We start from the raw sequence: 21,308 nt of genomic DNA, 5'->3' as shown, positions 1-21,308 counted from the left end.
GGCCTTTGGATGAGCAGAGAAGATTAAAGGGAAATTTAATAGAGGTGAAGATCGATGCAGGGTTTTGATATGAGTAAATAAAGAACTCTTCCTTCTGGCTCGGATAATAATTAACCAGAGGACATGGTTTTAATATAATTAGCAGAGGGGAGATGAGACATTTTTTCACGCAGTATGTTGTTAGGGGTCTGGAATGCAATGAATGAAAAGGCGGTGGAGGCTGATTTAGTAGAAACTTTCAAAAGTGAATAGAATACATGCTAGCAATGGAAATCTTTGTGGAGCTATCCGAAAAGAGCAGAGACGGTAGCATGGTGGTTAGCATAAATGCTTCACAGCTCCAGGGTCCCAGGTTCAATTCCCGGCTGGGTCACTGTCTGTGCGGAGTCTGCACGTCCTCCCCGTGTGTGCGTGGGTTTCCTCCGGGTGCTCTGGTTTCCTCCCACAATCCAAAGATGTGCGGGTTAGGTGGATTGGCCATGTTAAATTGCCCGTAGTGTCCTAAAAAGTAAGGTTAAAGGGGGGGGTTGTTGGGTTACGGGTATAGGGTGGATACGAGTAGGGTGGTCATTGCTCGGCACAACATCGAGGGCCGAAGGGCCTGTTCTGTGCTGTACTGTTCTATGTTCTATGAGATGTGGGACTAATTCGATAGCTCTTTGCAAAAGCTGGCAAAGGCAGAATGGGCTGAATGGCCTCAATCTGCGATGCAAAGTTTGGTGATTCTATGAAACTGGTTGAACTCGACGTAAATTAATTGGATTGATGTGTTGAAATTAAAAATCAATATTTCTGGATGGTCATTGACAGCCAAGTAATAGACTGATGAGGAGCATAGTTGACAGGTCCAGCAGTAAGTCTGAACTGAATTGTTGAAGTATTCCCTCTGGGTATTTGGTCTCAGAAAGCAGATACCGGGTGTCATCAGCCATGACTCAGTCGGTAGCGCTCTTGCCTCTCAGTCAGAAGATGTGGATTCAAGTTCCAATCTAGGACTTCAGCACAAAAGTCTGGATTGACACTCCAGTGCAGTAATCCAGCGGGTAATTTTCACATCTCTTCTTGATCGCGATGAAACGACTGACTTTATTTCTCTTTTTTATGAACCTTGTTTTGTTCTCTGTGGCTCATAGGGCGAAAGCATTGACCTGACACATTCATTCAGTTTCTTTCTTCACAGATGCTGACGTATCTGCTGAGCAATTCCAACATTTCCTGTGTTCATCGTGTAACTGTGTTATTTTTCCTAGGATAATTTCCCAGCTGGTAATCCAGAAAGATTGCAAGACCTGAAGTCAACTGTGGACCTTTTGACCAGCATTACCTTTTTCCGAATGAAGGTAGGATGTTGTTTTACTTAATGAACCATGATGGGGAATGCAGTTAAGTTATTTTTAGCAAAAGACAACTTTGCTCATTACGTTTCATGACAAATGTATTGTGCAAAAATTATTTTTTATGTTTTACTCCACATGATGTGAAGTTTCGTTTGCTGATTGTTTCCCTGGTGACTTAGCTGACTGCAGTGCCAGATTTATGTAGAATCTAATGTACTGCACTGTGCTATGATTTAGTTATCTCTCTTGCCAGTCTGCCGATATGATCCAACATCTGTTTTCAAAAGGAACACTTGTCTTAATTCTCTTACTGAGCAGTTTTGATTTAACTGAGCTTTTTTGTGAGTGTAGTTCAAAATTACAGGGGCTAGAATTTTCTGGGACTTCTCGCCAGCGGGATCATCCGGTTCGACGGGGGTGGGGCGGTGTCTGCGCGTATGTAGCGAAAACCCCGTTGACAGCAGCAGGACCAGAAGATTCCGCCGCCGGCTAACAGCGGGCCGTCTCCACCGTCGTTAAACACGCCACCGCAGAGGCACGTGAAAAATCTCTCGCAGGGTATTCCAGACTTGTTTGTCATATAATGGCTGTTTCATTGAGGCTGACTGCCCTACTACCGGCAATGAGCCAAATCGTCCAGCCTCCAGATCTTTGGAAACCACATGTACGACTGAGATGCACGCCAGGACCCTGTGGATGCCCTGACTTTCTGACCTCTGAGGGAATTATCTGGGAAGTTTCAACATCCGATTGATAATTCCCTAGCAGCCTGGACCCTCTACAAATGTCTCCGGCTCTGAGTTATAGTTGGAGACTTGGGTCAGTTCAGTTCCACAGCATCCAATTGGATAGTCACCCAGGAAATGAAACGAGTAGGCTTCAATGAAGTTACTCTGAAAAGCCCCTATTCACCACATTCCGGCGCCTGTTCGGGGAGGCTGGTACGGGAATCGAACCGTGCTGCTGGCCTGCTTGGTCTGCTTTAAAAGCCAGCGATTTAGCCTTGTGAGCTAAACCAGCCCCTAGAAATGTTTGACAGATTAAAATCTCATTAACTGCTGCTTCATTCCAGAACTGACCTCCCACCCTCACCCCTGCCCTCACCACTCCCCAATCACTTGCACTGACTACCCACCCCCACTGACTATCCTCCTGACTACTCTGCCCGACCACCTGTCTCAAAGCCCCTGAATCCCTCAACATCCCACCAGCACAAGTGGATAGCACTGTGTGGTAAACCACTGTTACACCTGTATTAGAGGATGTAAGGTAGGACCTGTACTACAGGTTCGCCTCTGCCTGCTGGCTCCGCCCAGTAGGAGGAGCATGTCCTCTATTCAGCAGCCATTTCACCAGCTGCTGTGGGAGGCCACACATCTTACTGCAATAAAGCCACAGTTGTATCCAACCTTAGTTTTTGTACAATTGATCGTGCATCAATTTATTGCAGTAAGATTTTCTAAAAGATGGACATCCGAATCAAAGCAGATCGCCTGCTGCTGGATCCACACTCAAGCGACGCCAAAAAGGACTTTAATCACTGGCTAGCTTGCTTTGTGGCTCAGAAGATACAGATCCTGTACTCAAGGTTGAGCTCCAACGTGTTTCCGCTGATCCAGGACACCCGACCTACGCGGATGCCATGGCGCTCCTCAAAGAAAACTACGCACAGAAAATGAACACACTCTTCGCCAGGCACGTACTCGCCACTCGCTCTCAACTCCTTGGTGATCCATAGAAGACTTCTGGCGGGCCCTAATCCCACTTGTCCAGGACTGTGACTGTCAGGCCGTTACGGCCACCGAACATTCCAACCTTCTTATGCACGATGTGTTTGTAACGGGGATTGGGTCGGACCTCATACGCTAAAGAATGCTAGAAGGGGCCACGCTTGACCTAGCTGAGACTAAAAAGCCAGCACTCTCCATGAGGGTTGCCTCAGGCAATGCTCAGGCCTACTCCTCCGGCCGCACGGTCCATCCCTCCTATCCATTGTGGACCCCACAGATGGCCGCCCCTGCCAGGGCTTTACCCAGCCAGTACGCCTGCGCCACACGCCAACCCGCACACTCCGGGGGTCCCCGATGTTACTTCTGCGGCCAGCAGAAGCACCCCCTCCACTCCATTTTCAAGGCTTGCGGCAAAAAGGGGCATTTTGCCTTGGTGTGCCAGGCCCGCGCAATTGCCGCTATCGCCCCCTCCCCACTGACCTACGCACAATGGCCGCCGCCATCTTCGTCCCGGACCACGTGCGGCCAGTGGGCGCCGCCACCTTCACCTCCCCGGACCACACGCAGCAAGTGGGCACCGCCATCTTCAAATCCCGGGCCACGCGCGGCCAGTGGGCGCCGCCATCTCCCCCCCTCAGTCCACGTGCAGCCCATGGGTGCCGCCATCTTGTCCAGACCCCGAAACGTGCAGCCCATGGGTGTCGCCATTTTGTCCAGCCCCCGCAACATGCAGCCCACGGACGCCGCCATTTTGTCCCCAGCAGGATCTTCAAGCGCCACCATCTTGTCTTCCCCAAGGTGCATGGACGCTGACAGCATTCCACGACCTGGGCCCCCCATGCTCTCCATCTTCTGGCACCAGCGACAGCCGACTGCAGCTTGCCTCAGTGATGATTGCCCAGTCACTTCCGCACAACCTGGCCACCGCTTCGGCCAGTGTGAGAATCAACGGTCATGTGACCTCTTGCCTGCTGGACTCCGGGAGCACCGAAAGCTTCATCCACCCGGATACGGTAAGGCGCTGCTCCCTCGCGGTACACCCCGCCAATCAAAGAATCTCCCTGGCATACGGATCCCATTCTGTCGCGATCCGGGGGTTCTGCACGGTCACTCTCATGGTCCAGGGCGTAGAATTCAGCGGCTTCCGCCTCTACGTCCTTCCTAATCTCTGCTGCACTACTACTAGGCTTGGACTTCCAGTGCAATCTCCAGATCCTTCCCCTCAAATTCGGCGGGCCCCTACCACCCCTCACTGTGTGCGGCCTCACGACCCTAAAGGTCGACCCACCCTCCCTCTTTGCCAATCTAACTCCGGATTGCAAACCCGTTGCCTCCAGGAGCAGACGGTACAGCACCCAGGACAAGACCTTCATCAGGTCCGAGGTCCAGCGGTTGCTTCGGGAAGGCATCATCGAGGCCAGCAACGAGAGCCCAAGTGGTAGTCGTTAAATCTGGGGAGAAACACAGGATGGTCGTGGACTACAGCCAGACCATCAATCGGTACACTCAGCTCGACGCGTACCCCCTGCCACGCCTATCTGATATGGTCAATCAGATTGCGCAGTTCCGGGTCTTCTCAACGATGGACTTCAAATCCGCCTATCACCAGCTTCCCATCCGTAAATCGGACCGTCCATACACTGCCTTCGAGGCGGAGGGTCATCTCTATCACTTCCTCAGGGTTCCCTTCAGTGTCACTAACAGGGTCTCAGTCTTCCAGAGGGAGAGGGAACGAATGGTCGACCGATACGGTTTGTGGGCCACCTTCCCGTACCTGGACATCGTCACCATCTGCGGCCACGATCAGCAGGACCACGACGCCAACCTTGCCAAATTCCTCCACACCACCATTCTCCTCAACCTCACCTACACCAAAGAGAAGTGCGTGTTCAGCACAACCCGCTTAGCCATCCTCGGCTATGTGGTCCAGAACGGAGTTCTGGGGCCCGATCCCGACCGCATGCGCCCCCTCATGGAGCTTCCCCTCCCCCACTGCCCCAAGGCCCTCAAACGCTGCCAGGTGTTCTTCCTCTATGCCCAGTGGGTCCAAACTATGCGGACAAGGCTCGCCCACTCATTCAGTCCATCCACGTTCCTCTTACAGCCGAGGCACAACAGGCCTTCGCCCGTATCAGTGCTGATATAGCCAAGGCCGCGTTGCACGCAGTAGAGAGTCACTGCCCTTCCAAGTGGAAAGCGATGCATCGGACGTCGCCCCAGCCACCACCCTCAATCAGGCAGGCAGACCCGTGGCATTCTTTTCCCGCACCCTTCATGCCTCAGAAATTCGGTACATGTCCGTCGCAAATGAAGCCCAAGCTATCGTTGAAGCCGTGCGGCATTGGAGGCATTACCTGGCCGGCAGGAGATTCACTCTCCTCACTGACTAAAGGTCGGTAGCCTTCATATTTAACAACACGCAGCGCAGTAAGATCAAAAACGATAAAATCTTGCGGTGGAGAATCGAGCTCTCCACCTATAATTACTAGATTTTGTATCGCCCCAGCAAACTCAACGAGACCCCAGACGCCCTATCCCGAGGTACATGTGCCAGCGCACAAGTAGATCGACTCCGGGCCCTACATGACAGACTTTGTCACCCGGGAGTCACACGATTGTACCATCTTGTCAAGGCTCGCAATCTGCCCTACTCCGTCGAGGAAGTACGGACAGTCACCAGGGACTGCCAGGTCTGTGCGGAGTGCAAGCCGCACTTCTACCGGCAGGACCGTGCGTGCCTGGTGAAGGCCTCCCACCCCTTTGAACGCCTCAGCGTGGATTTCAAAGGGCCCCTCCCCTCCACCGACCGAAACATGTATATTCTCAGTGTGGTCGATGAATACTCCAGATTCCCCTTCACCATCCCATGCCCCGATATGACGTCTGCCACCGTCATCAAAGCCCTAAACACAAGCTTCGCTCTGTTCGGTTTCCCCGCCTACGTCCACAGTAACAGGGAATCCTCATTCATGAGTGATGAGCTGCTCAGTTCCTGCTCAGCAGGGGTATCGCCTCCAGCAGGACGACCAGCTATAATCCCCAGGGAAACGAGCAGGTAGAGAGGGAGAACGGGACGGTATGGAGGGCCGTCCAACTGGCCCTAGGGTCCAGGAACCTCCCAGCCTCTCTCTGGCAGGAGGTCCTCCCTGATGCACTACACTCCATCTGGTCACTACTGTGCACCACTACGAATAACACACCCCATGAATGTCTTTTTGCCTTCCCAAGGAAGTCCACATCCGGGGTGTCGCTCCCCACTTGGCTCGCAGCTCCAGGACCGGTCCTGCTCCGTAGGCACGTCCGACTCCACAGGGCGGACCTGTTGGTGGATAGGGTGCACTTGCTCCATGCCAACCCCCAGTATGCCTATGTGGCGTACCCCAACGGCAGCCAAGATACTGTCTCCCTCAGGAACCTGGCATCAGCAGGTTCCACCCATAGACACTTTTCCGGCCCGGCGCCACCCACTCCTCCCCCGGCGCTCCCAAAATTAACCCGCCCAGGACCATTCCTCCTTCCCCTGCCCATGCCAGAGGATGAAGAGGATTTCGGCACACTCCCGGAGTCATCCAACATCAGGCCAGCATCGACATCGCCAGCATCGACATCGCCGCCACCGCTACGTCGCTCCCAGCGGAACGTCAAGGCACCAGACCGGTTGAATCTCTAACTGGCATCGGACTTTCAAAGGACTTTTTTTTTCTTTTCCCTGATGAAACACTGTAGATAAATTCACTACTGTATATAGTTCTCCACCACCCCCGCCAGACTCATTTTTAATAGGGGGTGAATGTGGTAAACCACTGTTACACCTGTATTAGAGGATGTAAGGTAGGACCTGTACTACAGGTTTGCCGGTAGCACCTGCCTGCTGGCTCCACCCAGTAGGAGGAGCATGTCCACTATTCAGCAGCCATTTCGCCAGCTGCTGTGGGAGGCCACACATCTTACTGCAATAAAGCCACAGTTGTATCCAACCTTAGTCTTTGTACAATTGATCGTGCATCATACTGTGGCTGCACAGCGCCAGGGTCGCAGGTTTGATTCCCCGCTGGGTCACTGTCTGCGGTCACTGCGGAGTCTGCACGTTTTCCCCGTGAGTTTCCTCTGGGTGCTCCGGTTTCCTCCCACAGTCCAAAGACGTGCAGGGTAGGTGGATTGGCCATGCTAAATTGCCTTAGTGTCCATAAAGGTTAGGAGGGGTTATTAGGTTATGGGGATAGGGTAGAAGTGAGGCCTTAAGTTGGTCAGTGCAGACTCGATGGGCCGAATGGCCTCCTTCTGCACTGTATGTTCTATGGTCTATGGTCTCTCACAGCAGGATAGTTTTTAAAAATTATAGTATTTAAGCAGTGCAGTCTTGTCTGAGGACAAGGGAGAAACTGTAGCAAACAGTTTCTTGAAGACACCCAACTAGAGACTGCTGGGGTTCTAACAGGAGCCAAATCTGTTCTGAAAAGCAAGTAATGCTCTGTATCATTGGGACGAAGGATGGAGTAAGAGCTGTATGTTTTTCTTTCTTGTTGTTTAATTGGGAATTGAGATAATAATTTAGGGTATTGTGTTTACTGTATTGAGTAGTATGGTTTATGGTGTAATTGTAAGCTATTTTTGCATGTGATATTAAAGAGTTTAATATTGCATTAATGATAAAGTTTTGTTTTAAAGTAGCAAATTCCCTATTTATTTGTGCAATCACTCCTGGAGCGAAGTATTCTTTCCGCACAGTATTACAAACTGAACTAAAATATTAGGGTTTTGGTCCAGTGTCCTAGCCACTGTTGGGGTCTGGTTTTAGATCATAATAAGCCCAAGTGCAATTTTTCATGATGTACTCCTCTAAACCCTGCATTTAAAGTACAGTACACCGACTGCCATCATGTGCACCACCAGTTTATGCCATTCTCTAATCTCCCTGAACTCCCAGGTTTCCTACTCCCTAACTCTTAATCTTCAGGGAATCTTCATCCTAGTTATTAAGAATAATCTTCATTGGTCACAAGTAAACTTACATTAACACTGCATGAACTTACTGTGAAAATCCCCTGGTCGCCACATTACAGCCCCTGTTCAGGTTTTGTGGGAGGAACCCACGCAGACACGGGGAAAACATGCATACTCCGCACAGACAGTGACCCAAGCTGGGAATCGAACCTGGGTCCCTGACGCTGTGAAGAAACAGTGCTAACCCCTGTGCTACGGTGGCACCCTAATATTACCTTATTGGAAAGAAGTGAAGTGAGTCAGATGGGTCACTGTACAATAAGAGTGAAGGAATGACTTTCTCAACATGTCACAATGCCATTCATCCTTCCACAAAATAATTTTCACTGAAAACTTTGCCACATGATTTGTTAACATAATATTCATGGTATGAGCAGAAACCTTTATTTGAAGACTGAAAGTGATTTTGCCTCAGAGCAGTGGATTTTTGGAATGTATTATTCATGGTTCTATTAGCAAACATGTCCAGAGAATTGATTAGAAAGGAAAGTTCAAGATGAGAAAAGACTCTGCAGTTCATTTATATTGTTTCAAAGCAGATCTCTCAATCCTTTCCTTTTTAGTTCAGCTGTGTTCCTGCATAGCTGACAAACACTGAATCAGTCGTGTTTCCAGTGTTTTTCTTTCTGCTGGTCAAATTTATTTTCCCCCCTTCGTAAAATGCTGATAGTAGGCTGGGGTACAGTTCTTGGATACTGAGTTCTGCCTCGTATCTCACCCATAAAATCCCTGCAGAGCAGAAGGAGGACATTCGGCCTTGGAGTCTGTACCGACCCTTTGAAAGAGCACCCTACCTAAGCTCACCCCCCCCCCCCCCACCATATCCCCGTAACCCCACCTAACCTTCACACCTTTGGGCTCTAAGGGGCATTTTAGCATGATCAGTCCACCTAGCCTGTACATCTTTGCACTGTGGGAGGAAACCGGAGCACCCAGAGGAAACCCATGCAGACACAGTAAGAATGTGCAAACTCCACATAGACAGCCAGCCAAGTCCCGAATTGAACCTGGATCCTTGCCGCTGTGAGGCAGCAGTGCTAACCACTGTGCCACCGTGCCGCCCAAGTGATCATTATTCGTGTTTGAGCTTGGTAAATCAGAAGGTTGTTCATTCCAGCAACTAATACTTTTTCTTCCCTTCGTCAGCACACACAAATACTCATTCACTTCTAGTAGTGATAGATGATCGATGATCAGTGCTAGGAGCTCCAGTGAATTTTTCCCTCTCGAGCCAAGTAAGTGCACCTGGTGATCAGCAACTCAGGAAGGTCCAATCAAACCTGGAGCCATCTTGGGATTTCGCAGGAATATCACAGAGTTATAGGAAAGCACATAAATAATAATGATTTGATTCCTACTGCATTAGTACTAAATGTTAGAAATAAAATTGGAGTCTGAATTCTAAAACCCTTCAGCTTTACCACTTAGCAATGGAGATATATTTCCAGTGTTTTTCTTTCTCCTCGTCAAATTTATTTTCTCCACTTCAGAAAATGCTGACAGTAGGCTGGGGTAATGTTCTTGAATACTAAGTGCTGCCTCGTACCTCACCCAACAGAATCCCAACAGTGCAGGAGGAGGCCATTCGGCCCATGGAGTCTGTACTGACCGTCTGAAAGAGCACCCTACCTAAGCCCACTCATCTTGAACTTTCCTTTCTAATCATAATATTCCTCAGCTGGATAAAGAATTGTTGTTTTTAATGCCTCAGATTGCAAAATTGATGACTCATTGAATATTGATGATTTCAGGTTCAAGAACTACAGAGCCCTCCGAGAGCAAGTTCTGTGGTGAAAGACTGTGTCAAAGCTTGCTTGGACTCAACCTACAAGTATATTTTTGACAACTGCCATGACCTGTACAATCAGCTGGTAGATCAGGTAAAACATTTTTCTCAATGGCAGAGTCCATGATTGCAGAGATAATTATCTAATGAGTTGCACATCAAAGAGATGTTAAAAAGGTGGGCAATGCTGACAAGCTGGGCACAAGGGGCTGGTTTAGCTCACTGGGCTAAATCGCTGGCTTTTAAAACAGACCAAGTAGGTCAGCAGCACGGTTCAATTCCCGTACCAGCCTCCCCGGACAGGCGCTGGAATGTGGCGACTAGGGGCTTTTCACAGTAACTTCATTGAAGCCTACTCGTGACAATAAGCGATTTTCATTTCATTTCATTTCAATATTCAAGATGGCGGATAATTTACAGTTGTTTAAAATCTCTCTATTTCTATCTAGAACACTTCCCTTTGAACTTTGCATTGACGGTGCTTATTGTTTAAACATCTGCATATTATTCAGCACTTTCAGTCAACAGAGAGGTTCACTTGACAGTAAAACGAAGAGCACAGTCTCTGAATTACTTCACTCAAAGGGTCATGAATCGTTGGAATTCTTTGCCCCTAAGGATTGTGGATTCTCCATCGCTAAGTACATTTAAAGCTGGGAAAGACAGATTTTTGAAGCTGGATTCTCCCTCGGCAGGATACTCCATTTCACCGGCAGCGCACTCACGCCTGCGGATTTCCCGATGGCGTGGGGGTGCTCATATTGGGCATAATTGCCCATTGTCCCACTGCCGGTTCAGGCTAGCCGCACCAGAAAACAGGTGCGGCAGGACGGACAATCACGCCCTGGGTCGGGGAATGGGGAGATGTGGAGAACGGGCAGGAGACAGTGGAGACGAAGCCCAAGATCTGCCGCAGTCGTATTGCATGTCGGAGCAGGCTCGACGGGCCACATGTTCTACTCCTGCTCTGACTACTTGTGTTCTTATGGAAGCTACATGTCAGATACTCATTGTAGCACACAAGCTAAATATGGATGGTTGCACTGTTTCACAAAACCAGCACTGATCTATTATTCCTGCCTAATTGCCCTGCTCATCAATGTGGTACAAGTTGAATGTTCACAGAGTTTAAAACTAAAGATCAGGATAATGGGATGAATATGTGATGATTGGGACTCGTCTGGCTGAGGAAGGAAAAAAGGGAATTCTCATGATAGTGTAACCATACAAGGTGCTTCACAATTTTACAGCATAGTTTCCCACTTCATTTTTCTTTCTATTAAGTATTTTGTTTGAACCTAATGTTATAAATGTTCATGGTTTGTAGTAATATTTTAGAGGTAATTTTTAGTTCTGGGAAGATTAAAATTTAACTGTGGAAATTGAGATAAATGGAACTGAAGCAGCTAAAGACTGTGACACTTAAAAGGCTGGGACCATGTTGGCTTAAGAGGTTAACTGCTAGAAAGGTAAGTTCGTAAAACAGCAACTGAACATACTTAGCTGGAGAATTACAGATTTGTGTCCACATTGCTTGCAAATAAATGCAGACCAGAGAGTTGTTTTGTTTTGGAAGTTAGAGCTACAATTAATTGGGGTCTGTTACAGGATTATAACATTATATTCAAAATCCTAATCCCTCCTCCAATATAACGCAGCCTTCGAAAAGGCCTCTCTTTCTAGATGGTTGTTATGATAGGGAACAGGTATGCTTGGCCTACAAGCCTTTCTCTACTCCGAACAGACATGGTTAGTTGGCAGCAGTATAAACAGATGGACAACAGAAGATACTAGCAACATGACAGCAAGGTGAACAGAGGGTGGAAACATACAGCGATATGAAAAAGTTTGCTGTGAACTGTGCAACCAAGCGATCAGAAGGTCGAATGAACAGCAAGAGAAACAGACAACAGAATGGATAAGTGTGAGCGTACACAAAGACTTGCAATGCATTGGGGAAAGATAGAGGAATGGACAGTCAAGCAGTCAAATGGAGTAGCACACAGTATTAGGGTGAGCAGACAGAGTACCAGGTGAAGAACCATAGACCAAAGTCCCAATATGAGTGGGGGGGGTTAATGTAAAGGTTTCAAAGGGTGCGATTTTACAGCCATGCTGTGCCCGAAAGGCAGCTCGCCGCGGCGCAGCATGGCCAAAGAAGCCGGGAGACCCGATTCGCAATGCCTCATGAGATCTAACGCGATGTTGCGATGTAAATCCCAACATTGTGGGCGGGATCACTTTTTAGCAAAGCTGCATACTGAAGCGAGACAGCTAGTGTCACTTTAACCTGCAGATTCCTGAGGAACCCGAGGCATTGGGATCTATGCATTTCGCCGCGGAGACCTCGGGTGAGCACCATTCAGTATTGATCTCCACAAACCGGGACCAGACGGAACGGCATCCGTGGGGTTCTCCCAGGGGATCAGAGGCCCCCTGGACATGTCCTTTGGGAAGGGTAGTACCTGACACTGCTGGTGGCAGCTGGGCACCCTGACAGTGCCAGCCTGACACCTGGGCACTGCCACCTGGGTGCCAGCCTGGCACTGCCAAGGTGCCCAGGTGGCAATGCCAGCTGGCAGGGACTCTGCCAGGGTGCCAAGCTGACTTTTTTCACCTCGTGGTGAGTGGGCCCGAGGTGCTCTGCACCGGTGTTGGGAGGGCGGGGGTGTGCGGGAACCCTTCCATAGTGCGTTGGGGGAGTTGGGGATTACTTTGTTACCTTGAGAGCTCCAGAGATTAGGATACCATTTAAAAATGCTGTGCCGATCTTTCGCTACACCTGAGGATTTACAGCAAGCGGAGCTCCTCTGTGCACAAAACGGGGCTATGTGTGGCATTCCCCGCTGAGGCCACCTACCTTAAGCGAGTGCTGTTTTATAGCATTTTGTTTCTCTGCACTGCGAATGCTGAGAAACACGCGGTCAAACGCGCTCGCCATGGGACTTTGTTCCCATTTAGTTAAGTCGCACCCTTAGTGTCATTTGTGGTGATATTTTCAGGAGGTTTCCCAATGGCTCTGTCGGCGCATTCCCCACTGCTATCTAACCACACTTAGTCACTTTTTTTGGGCCCTGGGGAGTTTCTCCCTGGTCAAGCCCACACTTAGAATGCGTGATCCAATGGGCACGTTGTGCCCGAAAAGCAGCACTTCGCAGCACTGTATAGCTGATGGAAGCCTGGTGTTATGGGCCAGGGTTTAGAGAACCCCAAAGTGTATCATGGAGTTCACCTGACCCACAACTTTTAATAGATTGTGGAGCACACGGCCCACTCTACAGGTGTGGTACAGAAGAAATGGGAAAGTATTTTTTAAAGCAAACAATGTTTATTCTATGAACTCAAGTTAACCTTTTTAAAACATGCAGTGAACATCTTAGCAACCATTAATTCAAATTCAACCCCCAAAGAATACAACACTAAGTAATGCTTAATAACTTCCTAAACAACACCCAGAAGACAAAAGAAACACCTTTTAACAGAAGCACATTATGTTTACATTCACAACTGAGAACATTTATAATTCTGAATTCACCAAATGATCAAGAGATGGTCTTTTGATGGCAGAGAGAACAGCAGCAAACCTGCTTTGTCTGGCTTCAGCTCCAACACTGAAAACAAAACTAAAACACACCCTGCAGTAAACAGCCTAAAACAAAAGTAAAAAGCTGACAGACAGCCCAGCTGCACCCACACTCTGACATCACTGATAAACACCCATTTCTTAAAGATAAATTTCTTAAGCACCCATTTCTTAAAGGTACTCTCACATGACACTGGGCTCTACACGGCTTGCAACACCAAGCAAGATCCAACGCGATCTGATGGGACACTGCAATCTCCCACCCATTGTTGGGGGGATCACTTTTTGGTAAATTTGCATATTAGAGTGAGACAGCTAGCCTCACACAAATGTGCAGATTCCCGAGGTACCTGAGGCTTTGGGATTCATCCCTTTAGCCTCGGAGACCTCGGGCAAGCGCCAGTCAACACTTGTCCCAAAAATGGGGACCAGGCTCCCAGGGGATCGGAGGCCCCCAGCAGAATACCCTTTGGGCAGGGTGGTTCCCTGGTACTGCTGGTGCCACCTGAGTATCATAGCAGCGCCAGCCTGAAACTTGGCAGGTGGCAATGCCAGCTGGCATGGGCACTGCTAGAATGGCAATTTGACGGTGCCAAGCTGACATTTTTTGTGCACACACAATCAGGCCGGGGGTTCCCGGCGTGTATTTTTGGGGGGTGGGGGGTGTGAAGACCCTCCCATTGTGTGTTCAGGCTGGGAGGGGTGGGGGTTGCTTCGGAAGCCTCGGAGATCGGGCCACCATTTAAAAGTGGCGCCTCAATCTCTGTCTACACTGAAGAGTTCCGACGAGCGGAGCTCCCTAATGTACAGAATGGGGCTAAGTGCAACCTTGGCAGCGCATTCCCCGTTGAGGCCCTTTATACAACGCAAGTCACGTTGACTAGCCATGTTTTTCGCGGCGCTGCGAGAGTCATGAAACAGGCGACTAGACTAGCTCGCTCTGGGACTTTGTTCCCATTTAGTTGAATCGAGCCCAGAATTACTTCCATCACTGGGGAGCTGAACTCGTTGTCCAAACCAGCTCCTCAGAGATCGGACCACCATTTTGAAAGGGTTCTCCAATTTCTAAGTGGAGCTCTGGGACCCCCACGCCCCTCACCCTTGGGGAATGTCACCCCCACACACAGGGGCATTGCCCCTCACATCCCAAGTTGATGGCACCCCGCTATGGGGTTGCTGAGGGTCCAAATTCCAGGCTTTCCCATGGCCCCTTTTAGGCCTCCCATTCCAGGACCAACACCCTTCACCCCCTCCAACCTTTCAGAGGCCCTTTCATGGGCACAGCCCCCTCAGGCCCTGACCCTTGGCACTGCCATCCTGGCACCCTGGAAGTGCACCTACCCGATTTGCGGTGCCAGCCCGGTCGTGCCAAGGTGCTCATGTTCCAATGGGAGCGCCGGGGGCCACCTTGCCCTGTCCTTTACCACCCAGGAGTGTCCGATGGCCCGGGAGACCCCCCCAGGTGCCATGGCGCCTGATCCACATTTATGCGGACTAGTACCAATCGGGTGACCGCTCGCTGGGAAGCCGGATTAGATGATGGGAAACCATTAGATTGTGTGTCCTTCTGGTTAATGGGATGGAGATTGGCCTTAATTGTTGATTCTGATCTCACCAACGGGAGTGGGCTGGTTATTTCGGAAACCGATTGGCGCCTGGCAGAGTTCCCGATTTCGGACTCTCCCACGATTTAACTGGCTAGCTCAGATTCATGTCCAGCGCAACACGGCCGTTAGATCCTGCCCATGGACTCTAAGTTGGAGTCTAGGGAGGAGGATCCAAGTGAAGGTGTAAGGATTATGGGTTGAGACTCGAAGAAAGTAAGTCGCTTCAAATACGTAAGGTCAGTGATGGCAAAGGATGGAACGTGGAATTGTAAGTGAGGCAATTAATTAACTCTATTTCGAGCAATTGGGGGAAGTGCAATGGCGTGTTCAGTATCACTGAAACTGAAAGGAAGAACCTACAATGCACAGTGAGACCCGCCTTGTTCTACAAGGCTGAAATTGGGGCAACATCAGGAAGAGAGGAATCATAGAATCCCTACAGTGTAGAAGGAGGCCATTCAGTCCATCAAGCCTGCACTGACTCTCCGAAAGAGCACCCTACCTAGGCCCACTCCCCCACTCTAACCCCAGAACCCCGTAACACTAAGGTGCAATTTAGCATGGCCAATCCACCTAACCTGCTCATCTTTGGACTGTGGGAGGAAACCAGAGAATCCGGAGGAAAGTCACGCAGACACGGGGAGAGCGTGCAAACTACACATAGACAGTCACCAGAGGGTGGAGTCAAATCCAGGTCCCTGCTGCTATGAGGCAGCAGAGCTAACCGCTGTGCCACCATGCTGCCCATAATGGCTGTGATGTGGATGCTGAGATGGATGTGTGGAGTGACAGAAACGGACAAAGATCAAGAACTAGTATATCAGGGAGTCAATGAAGATTGCAGAAATATCCAAGAGAGTAGCCGAGCAGAGATCAAAATGGTTGATATGGAGAGAGAGGAAATGCGGTGAGACAAGTGATAGAGGTGGAACTGCCTGGAGGAAGAGGAGGAAAGCCCAAGACCAGCTGGAAAAATAACGGTGGAGAGAGAGTGAGATGCAGCAGAATTGGAAGAGGGACGGGTGACCGTCCAGAGGAGATGGAAAATGGAAATCAACCAGAATAGTGGCGACCTCCAATGGGAGAAGCCGTAAAAAAAAACAAAAAAAAAATTTCAGCACAGGAACAGGCCCTTCGGCCCTCCCAGCCTGCGCAGATCCATATGCTTTATCTAAACCTGTTGCATATTTTCCAAGGATCTACCTCCCTCTGTTCCCCGCCCGTTCATATATCTGTCTAGATGCATCTTAAATGATGCTATCGTGCCCGCCTCTACCACCTCCGCTGGCAAAGCGTTCCAGGCATCCACCACCCTCTGCGCAAAAATCTTTCCCCCTCTCGCCTTGAAATCGTGATCCCTTTTAATTGACACCCCCACTCTTGGAAAAAGCTTGTTGCTATCCACCCTGTCCATACCTCTCATAATTTTGTAGACCTCAATCAGGTCCCCCCTCAACCTCCGTCTTTCCAACAAAAACAATCCTAATCTACTCAACCTTTCTTCATAGCTAGCACCCTCCATACCAGGCAACATCCTGGTGAACCTCCTCTGCACCCTCTCTAAATCATCCACATCCTTCTGGTAATGTGGCGACCAGAACGGCGCGCAGTATTCCAAATGTGGCCTAACCAAAGTCCTATACAACTGTAACATGACCTGCCGACTCTTGCACTCAATACCCCGTCCGATGAAGGCAAGCATGCTGTATGCCTGCTTGACCGTTCTATCGACCTGCGTTGCCACCTTCAGGGTACAATGGACCTGAACTCCCAGATCGCTCTGTACATCAATTTTGCCCAGGACTCTTCCATTGACCGTATAGTCCGCTCTTGAATTGGATCTTCCAAAATGCATCACCTCACATTTGCCTGGATTGAACTCCATCTGCCATTTCTCTGCCCAACTCTCCAATCTATCTATATTTTGCTGTATTCTCTGACTATCCTCCTCGCTATCTGCAACTCAACAAATCTTAGTGTCATCTGCAAACTTGCTAATCAGACCACCTATACCTTCCTCCAGATCATTTATGTATATCACAAACAACAGTGGTCCGAGCACGGATCCCTGTGGAACACCACTAGTCACCTTTCTCCATTTTGAGACACTCCCTTCCACAACTACCCTCACGGGCCTCTAGGGCCTCACGGTAGCATGGTGGTTAGCATCAATGCTTCACAGCTCCAGGGTCCCAGGTTCGATTCCCGGCTGGGTCACTGTCTGTGTGGAGTCTGCACGTCCTCCCCGTGTGTGCGTGGGTTTCCTCCGGGTGCTCCGGTTTCCTCCCACAGTCCAAAGATGTGCGGGTTAGGTGGATTGGCCATGCTAAATTGCCCGTAGTGTAAGGTTAATGGGGGGGATTGTTGGGTTACGGGTATACGGGTTACGTGGGTTTAAGTAGGGTGATCATTGCTCGGCACAACATCGAGGGCCGAAGGGCCTGTTCTGTGCTGTACTGTTCTATGTTCTATGTACTCTCTCTCTCCTGTTGCCCAGCCAGTTCTTTATCCATCTAGCTAGTACACCCTGAACCCCATGCAACTTCACTTTTTCCATCAACCTGCCATGGGAAACTTTATCAAACTTCTTACTGAAGTCCAGGTATATGACATCTACAGCGCTTCCCTCATCAATTAACTTTGTCACTTCCTCAAAGAATTCTATTAGGTTTGTGAGACATGACCTTCCCTGCACAAAACCATGCTGCCTATCACTGGTAAGCCTATTTTCTTCCAAATGTGAATAGATCCTATCCCTCAGTATCTTCTCCAACAGTTTGCCTAACACTGACGCCAAGCTCACAGGTCTATAATTTCCTGGATTATCCCTACTACCCTTCTTAAACAAAGGGACAAAATTAGCAATTCTCCAGTCCTCCAGGACCTCACCCGTGCTCAAGGTTGCTGCAAAGATATCTGTTAAGGCCCCAGCTATTTCATCCCTTGCTTCCCTCAATAACCTGGGATTGATCCCATCCGGACCTAGGGACTTGTCCACCTTAATGCTTTTTAGAATACCCAAAACTTCCCCCTTCCTTATGCTGACTTGACCTAGAATATTTAAACATCCATCCCTAACCTCAGCATCCGTCAAGTCCCTCTCCTTGGTGAATACCGATGCAAAGTACAGGAGAAGAAAGGAACGTTTTTCCACTTTCCTGCCATTATCACTTTTTGTACCTTAACTCTATTACACACTTTAATTACCTGCATTAAATTCCTCACCTTAGGGAATTTTTAAAAATGAATATCGAGCTTAAATACAAGAATTACACAGCTTTTCAAACATTTCCAAAAAGACTTTGCCTTTAATAAACTCTGAGCTGAATAAACCGCCTTTGGGAGTGACCACTCATTGCATTTCTTTGCGGACCTTTAAGGAGGCTTCAAAAATCTTTTTTATTCATTTATCAGATGTGGGTTTGCTGGCAATGCCAGCATTTATTACCCATCCATAATTGCCCTTGAGAAAGTGGAGACCAGTACTGAATGGCGCTCGCCGAAGTTCTCCGAGGCGAAGGGGATAGGTACCAACGCCTCGGCTACCATGGGAATCTGCACATTAAAGTGACACTGCAGTCCATCTGGTTTGGATACAACCCCAGTGTTGTTGGAGGAGGGAGTTCCAGGATTTTGACCCAACGACCGCAAAGAATTGCAACATTAGGCTGGAATTTTTGAACACGAGGACATCAATAGGTGTATTTCAAAAGGTTTTCAATTTCAAAAATAGTTTGCACAGGCACTGACTGAACTCCAAGCTATTTAAAAATTAGTTTTTCATAGTTTCGAAAAGTCATTTTCAGTAACGTAACATTGAGATATTCACAGGTTGTGGATTGACATTATGATATAAAAGACATTTTTTGTGATACAGCCATTTTTGAGCTGTATTAATCAAACTTTATCAAGTTACCACTCTTATCAAGGAATATTTTTAGAGCAATAATTTGTTCAAGTTATGTTTAAAAATGCTGACTGATTGTCCTGGCACAGGGCATTTGGTAAATGGAAATGTGTTTGAGCAGACATTTGGGGGGAAAAGAGATATATTTTTAAAAATGGGTGCTATTTGTGCCAGAAGTGGAAAATCTACCCCCATAGGCAAAATTCTCCGGCTCGCTCCCCGCTGTTGGTAGCGGGGTTCCCAGTGAAACGGAAAATCCAGCGATAATGAAGGAAATGGATTGATGCCCTGAAGAAAACGGCGCTGATCCGGTTCCGATGCTCAGGTCCCCCGCTGGCGTTGGCATAGAGATTCGCATAGTCTTCCAAACCGAGGATTTTTCACTTGTCTACAGAATGTGCAGCATTAGGTGTGATTCTGCAATTAGACAGCACTTGCAAAGCAATCCTGATTGTGCTAATAATTATGCTGACAACCAATTTAAGATTGTCAGTCGGGCTCTCAGTGAGGTACACTCACACATGCTAGAAGCTACATATATTCACATAACAGGACCCTGTCCTCTACACACAGAAAGAACATATCCATGCACTGCCCCTCTTTCAACTCAACAAAAGCTTGGGGCAGCCATTCCCTGCTGCATTTTCCATGGCTATGCCTTGACCAATCAGAATCGACCTGCCTATATTGAAGTTGTCAGTAACTATTCCTTGGTACATTCTCTATGGCACCTTTCTACCAATTAAAGCTTTCTTGCCAACTAATCAGCACTCTCTTTTCACGCAGCATAAATTAATGTTCCCTTTAGATTTGGTATTCTTGCTAATCTGTCCTGATGAGTGCAAGATAATAAATTTCAACTGCATGTCTCGTTTCTTTCAGCAAAACTCAGGTTCAGTGCTACCAAGCAACATTTTCAAACACCTATTTGGCCTGGAGTCAATTATGTGATTTTTAAATACGAGGATAAATTGAGGTTAATTAATTTACCATACATTTCCATATTAATTTATTGTAATTTTGGAGCTGTGACGTATAATAGGAGCTATTTTTGTGACAGACCCATGCAAAGAATAAGTAACACCAAGTGGGTAGATTCCATTTCTTCACAGTACGTAAAGCAAGTGGCAAGCCAGCTTTCCATCCCAGGAGACAATATTTAGTGCGATTGATGCCAGAATAATCTTGCTGCAGTAGTCTTAACATTGATTCCGTGTACGGCCCTCCTGAGGATCTGAGAACTGAGATCACTTCCAGATGGACTGCTCTTGAGATATAAATTGAGGAAGTTAATCAAATTGTAAATCCAGCTGAGAAATGTCAGGCAGCTTTAAAACAAAGGGGTTTCCTGTCTTTGTTTTAGTAGCCAAAAGCAGAGAATGATGGTAACGCCTGTTCAAGATGACACTATTTTCCTAAATGTTTGGAGGATGGAGGCAGGCCAAACACGAGATGAACCCGAAATAGATGCGTTGAGACTTTAATTTACTGATCTCACACATCATCATGAGACATGCTGAGCTTTAATGAGCTTCAAGCCATCCTCTATCCTTACGGCAGTGGAGATCAGACTGTCCTCATTTCTGATTTAAAATGTTGTCTCAGATTTTGTCAGTAGGCTACTTTTCCCAAGTAGTTTTGCTGTGTTTCTGATGCCAGTGTGGTCCAATGCACACTCCAGTGTTTTGACAATTTTTGGAATGCTTTCTGATTACTTTTTTTAAAAATTTCATGGGGTGTGGGCTCCGCTGACTAGGCCAGCGTTTTTATTACCCACCCATGATTGTCCTTGAGAATGTACTCGTAAGCAGTCTTCTTGAACTTCTGCAGTCCATGTAGTATAAATATACCCATCGAGCTGTTAGGGAGGGAATTCCAGGGTTTTGGTCCAGAAACAGTGAGGCAATGGCAATGTACTTCCAGGTCAGGGTGGTGAGTGGCTTTGAGGGGACCTTGTAGGTGGTGGTGTTCCAATGCAGCTGCTGCCCATGTCCTTCTGGGTAGTAGAGATGGGTTTGGAATCTGCGGTTGAAGGAGCCTTGGTGAGTTGTAGCGGTGCATCTTGTAAACAGTGCACACTGCAGCCACTGTGGTGGAGGAAATGAATGTTGAAGGTAGTGGTCGGGGTGTTAATCAAACGGGTTGCTTTGTCCTTTTTAAGTTCTTTTGGAGCTGCACACATCTAGTCGAATGAAGAGTGTTCCATCACACTCCTGACTGCTGCCTTGTAGGTTGCTTTGGGGAATCGGAAAGTGAGTTACTCACCACGGAGTTCTCGGCCTCTGACCTGCTCTGGTAGCAATAGTATTTATATGGCTGGTCCAGTTCAGTTTCCGGTTAATGGTGACCCACAG

General features: G+C 48.3%; 1 protein-coding gene across 6 annotated transcripts in view; it reads left to right on the top strand.

Moving 5' to 3' along the window:
* Positions 1 to 21,308, top strand: part of LOC119974369 (protein unc-13 homolog C-like) — a 532,106-nt gene that overhangs the window by 263,364 nt on the left and 247,434 nt on the right. For all 6 annotated transcript variants that reach the window (XM_038813153.1, XM_038813157.1, XM_038813155.1 and 3 more), the window contains 2 exons: positions 1,251 to 1,340; positions 9,823 to 9,951. In XM_038813153.1, coding sequence (XP_038669081.1) covers positions 1,251 to 1,340; positions 9,823 to 9,951 — 219 coding nt within the window. The remainder of the gene's footprint in view (positions 1 to 1,250; positions 1,341 to 9,822; positions 9,952 to 21,308) is intronic.

Source organism: Scyliorhinus canicula, chromosome 12, assembly GCF_902713615.1.
Source record: "Scyliorhinus canicula chromosome 12, sScyCan1.1, whole genome shotgun sequence".
Classification (NCBI taxonomy): Eukaryota; Metazoa; Chordata; class Chondrichthyes; order Carcharhiniformes; family Scyliorhinidae; genus Scyliorhinus; species Scyliorhinus canicula.
Note: the sequence above shows the minus strand (reverse complement) of the source record. Positions and strands in the feature narration are given on the sequence as shown.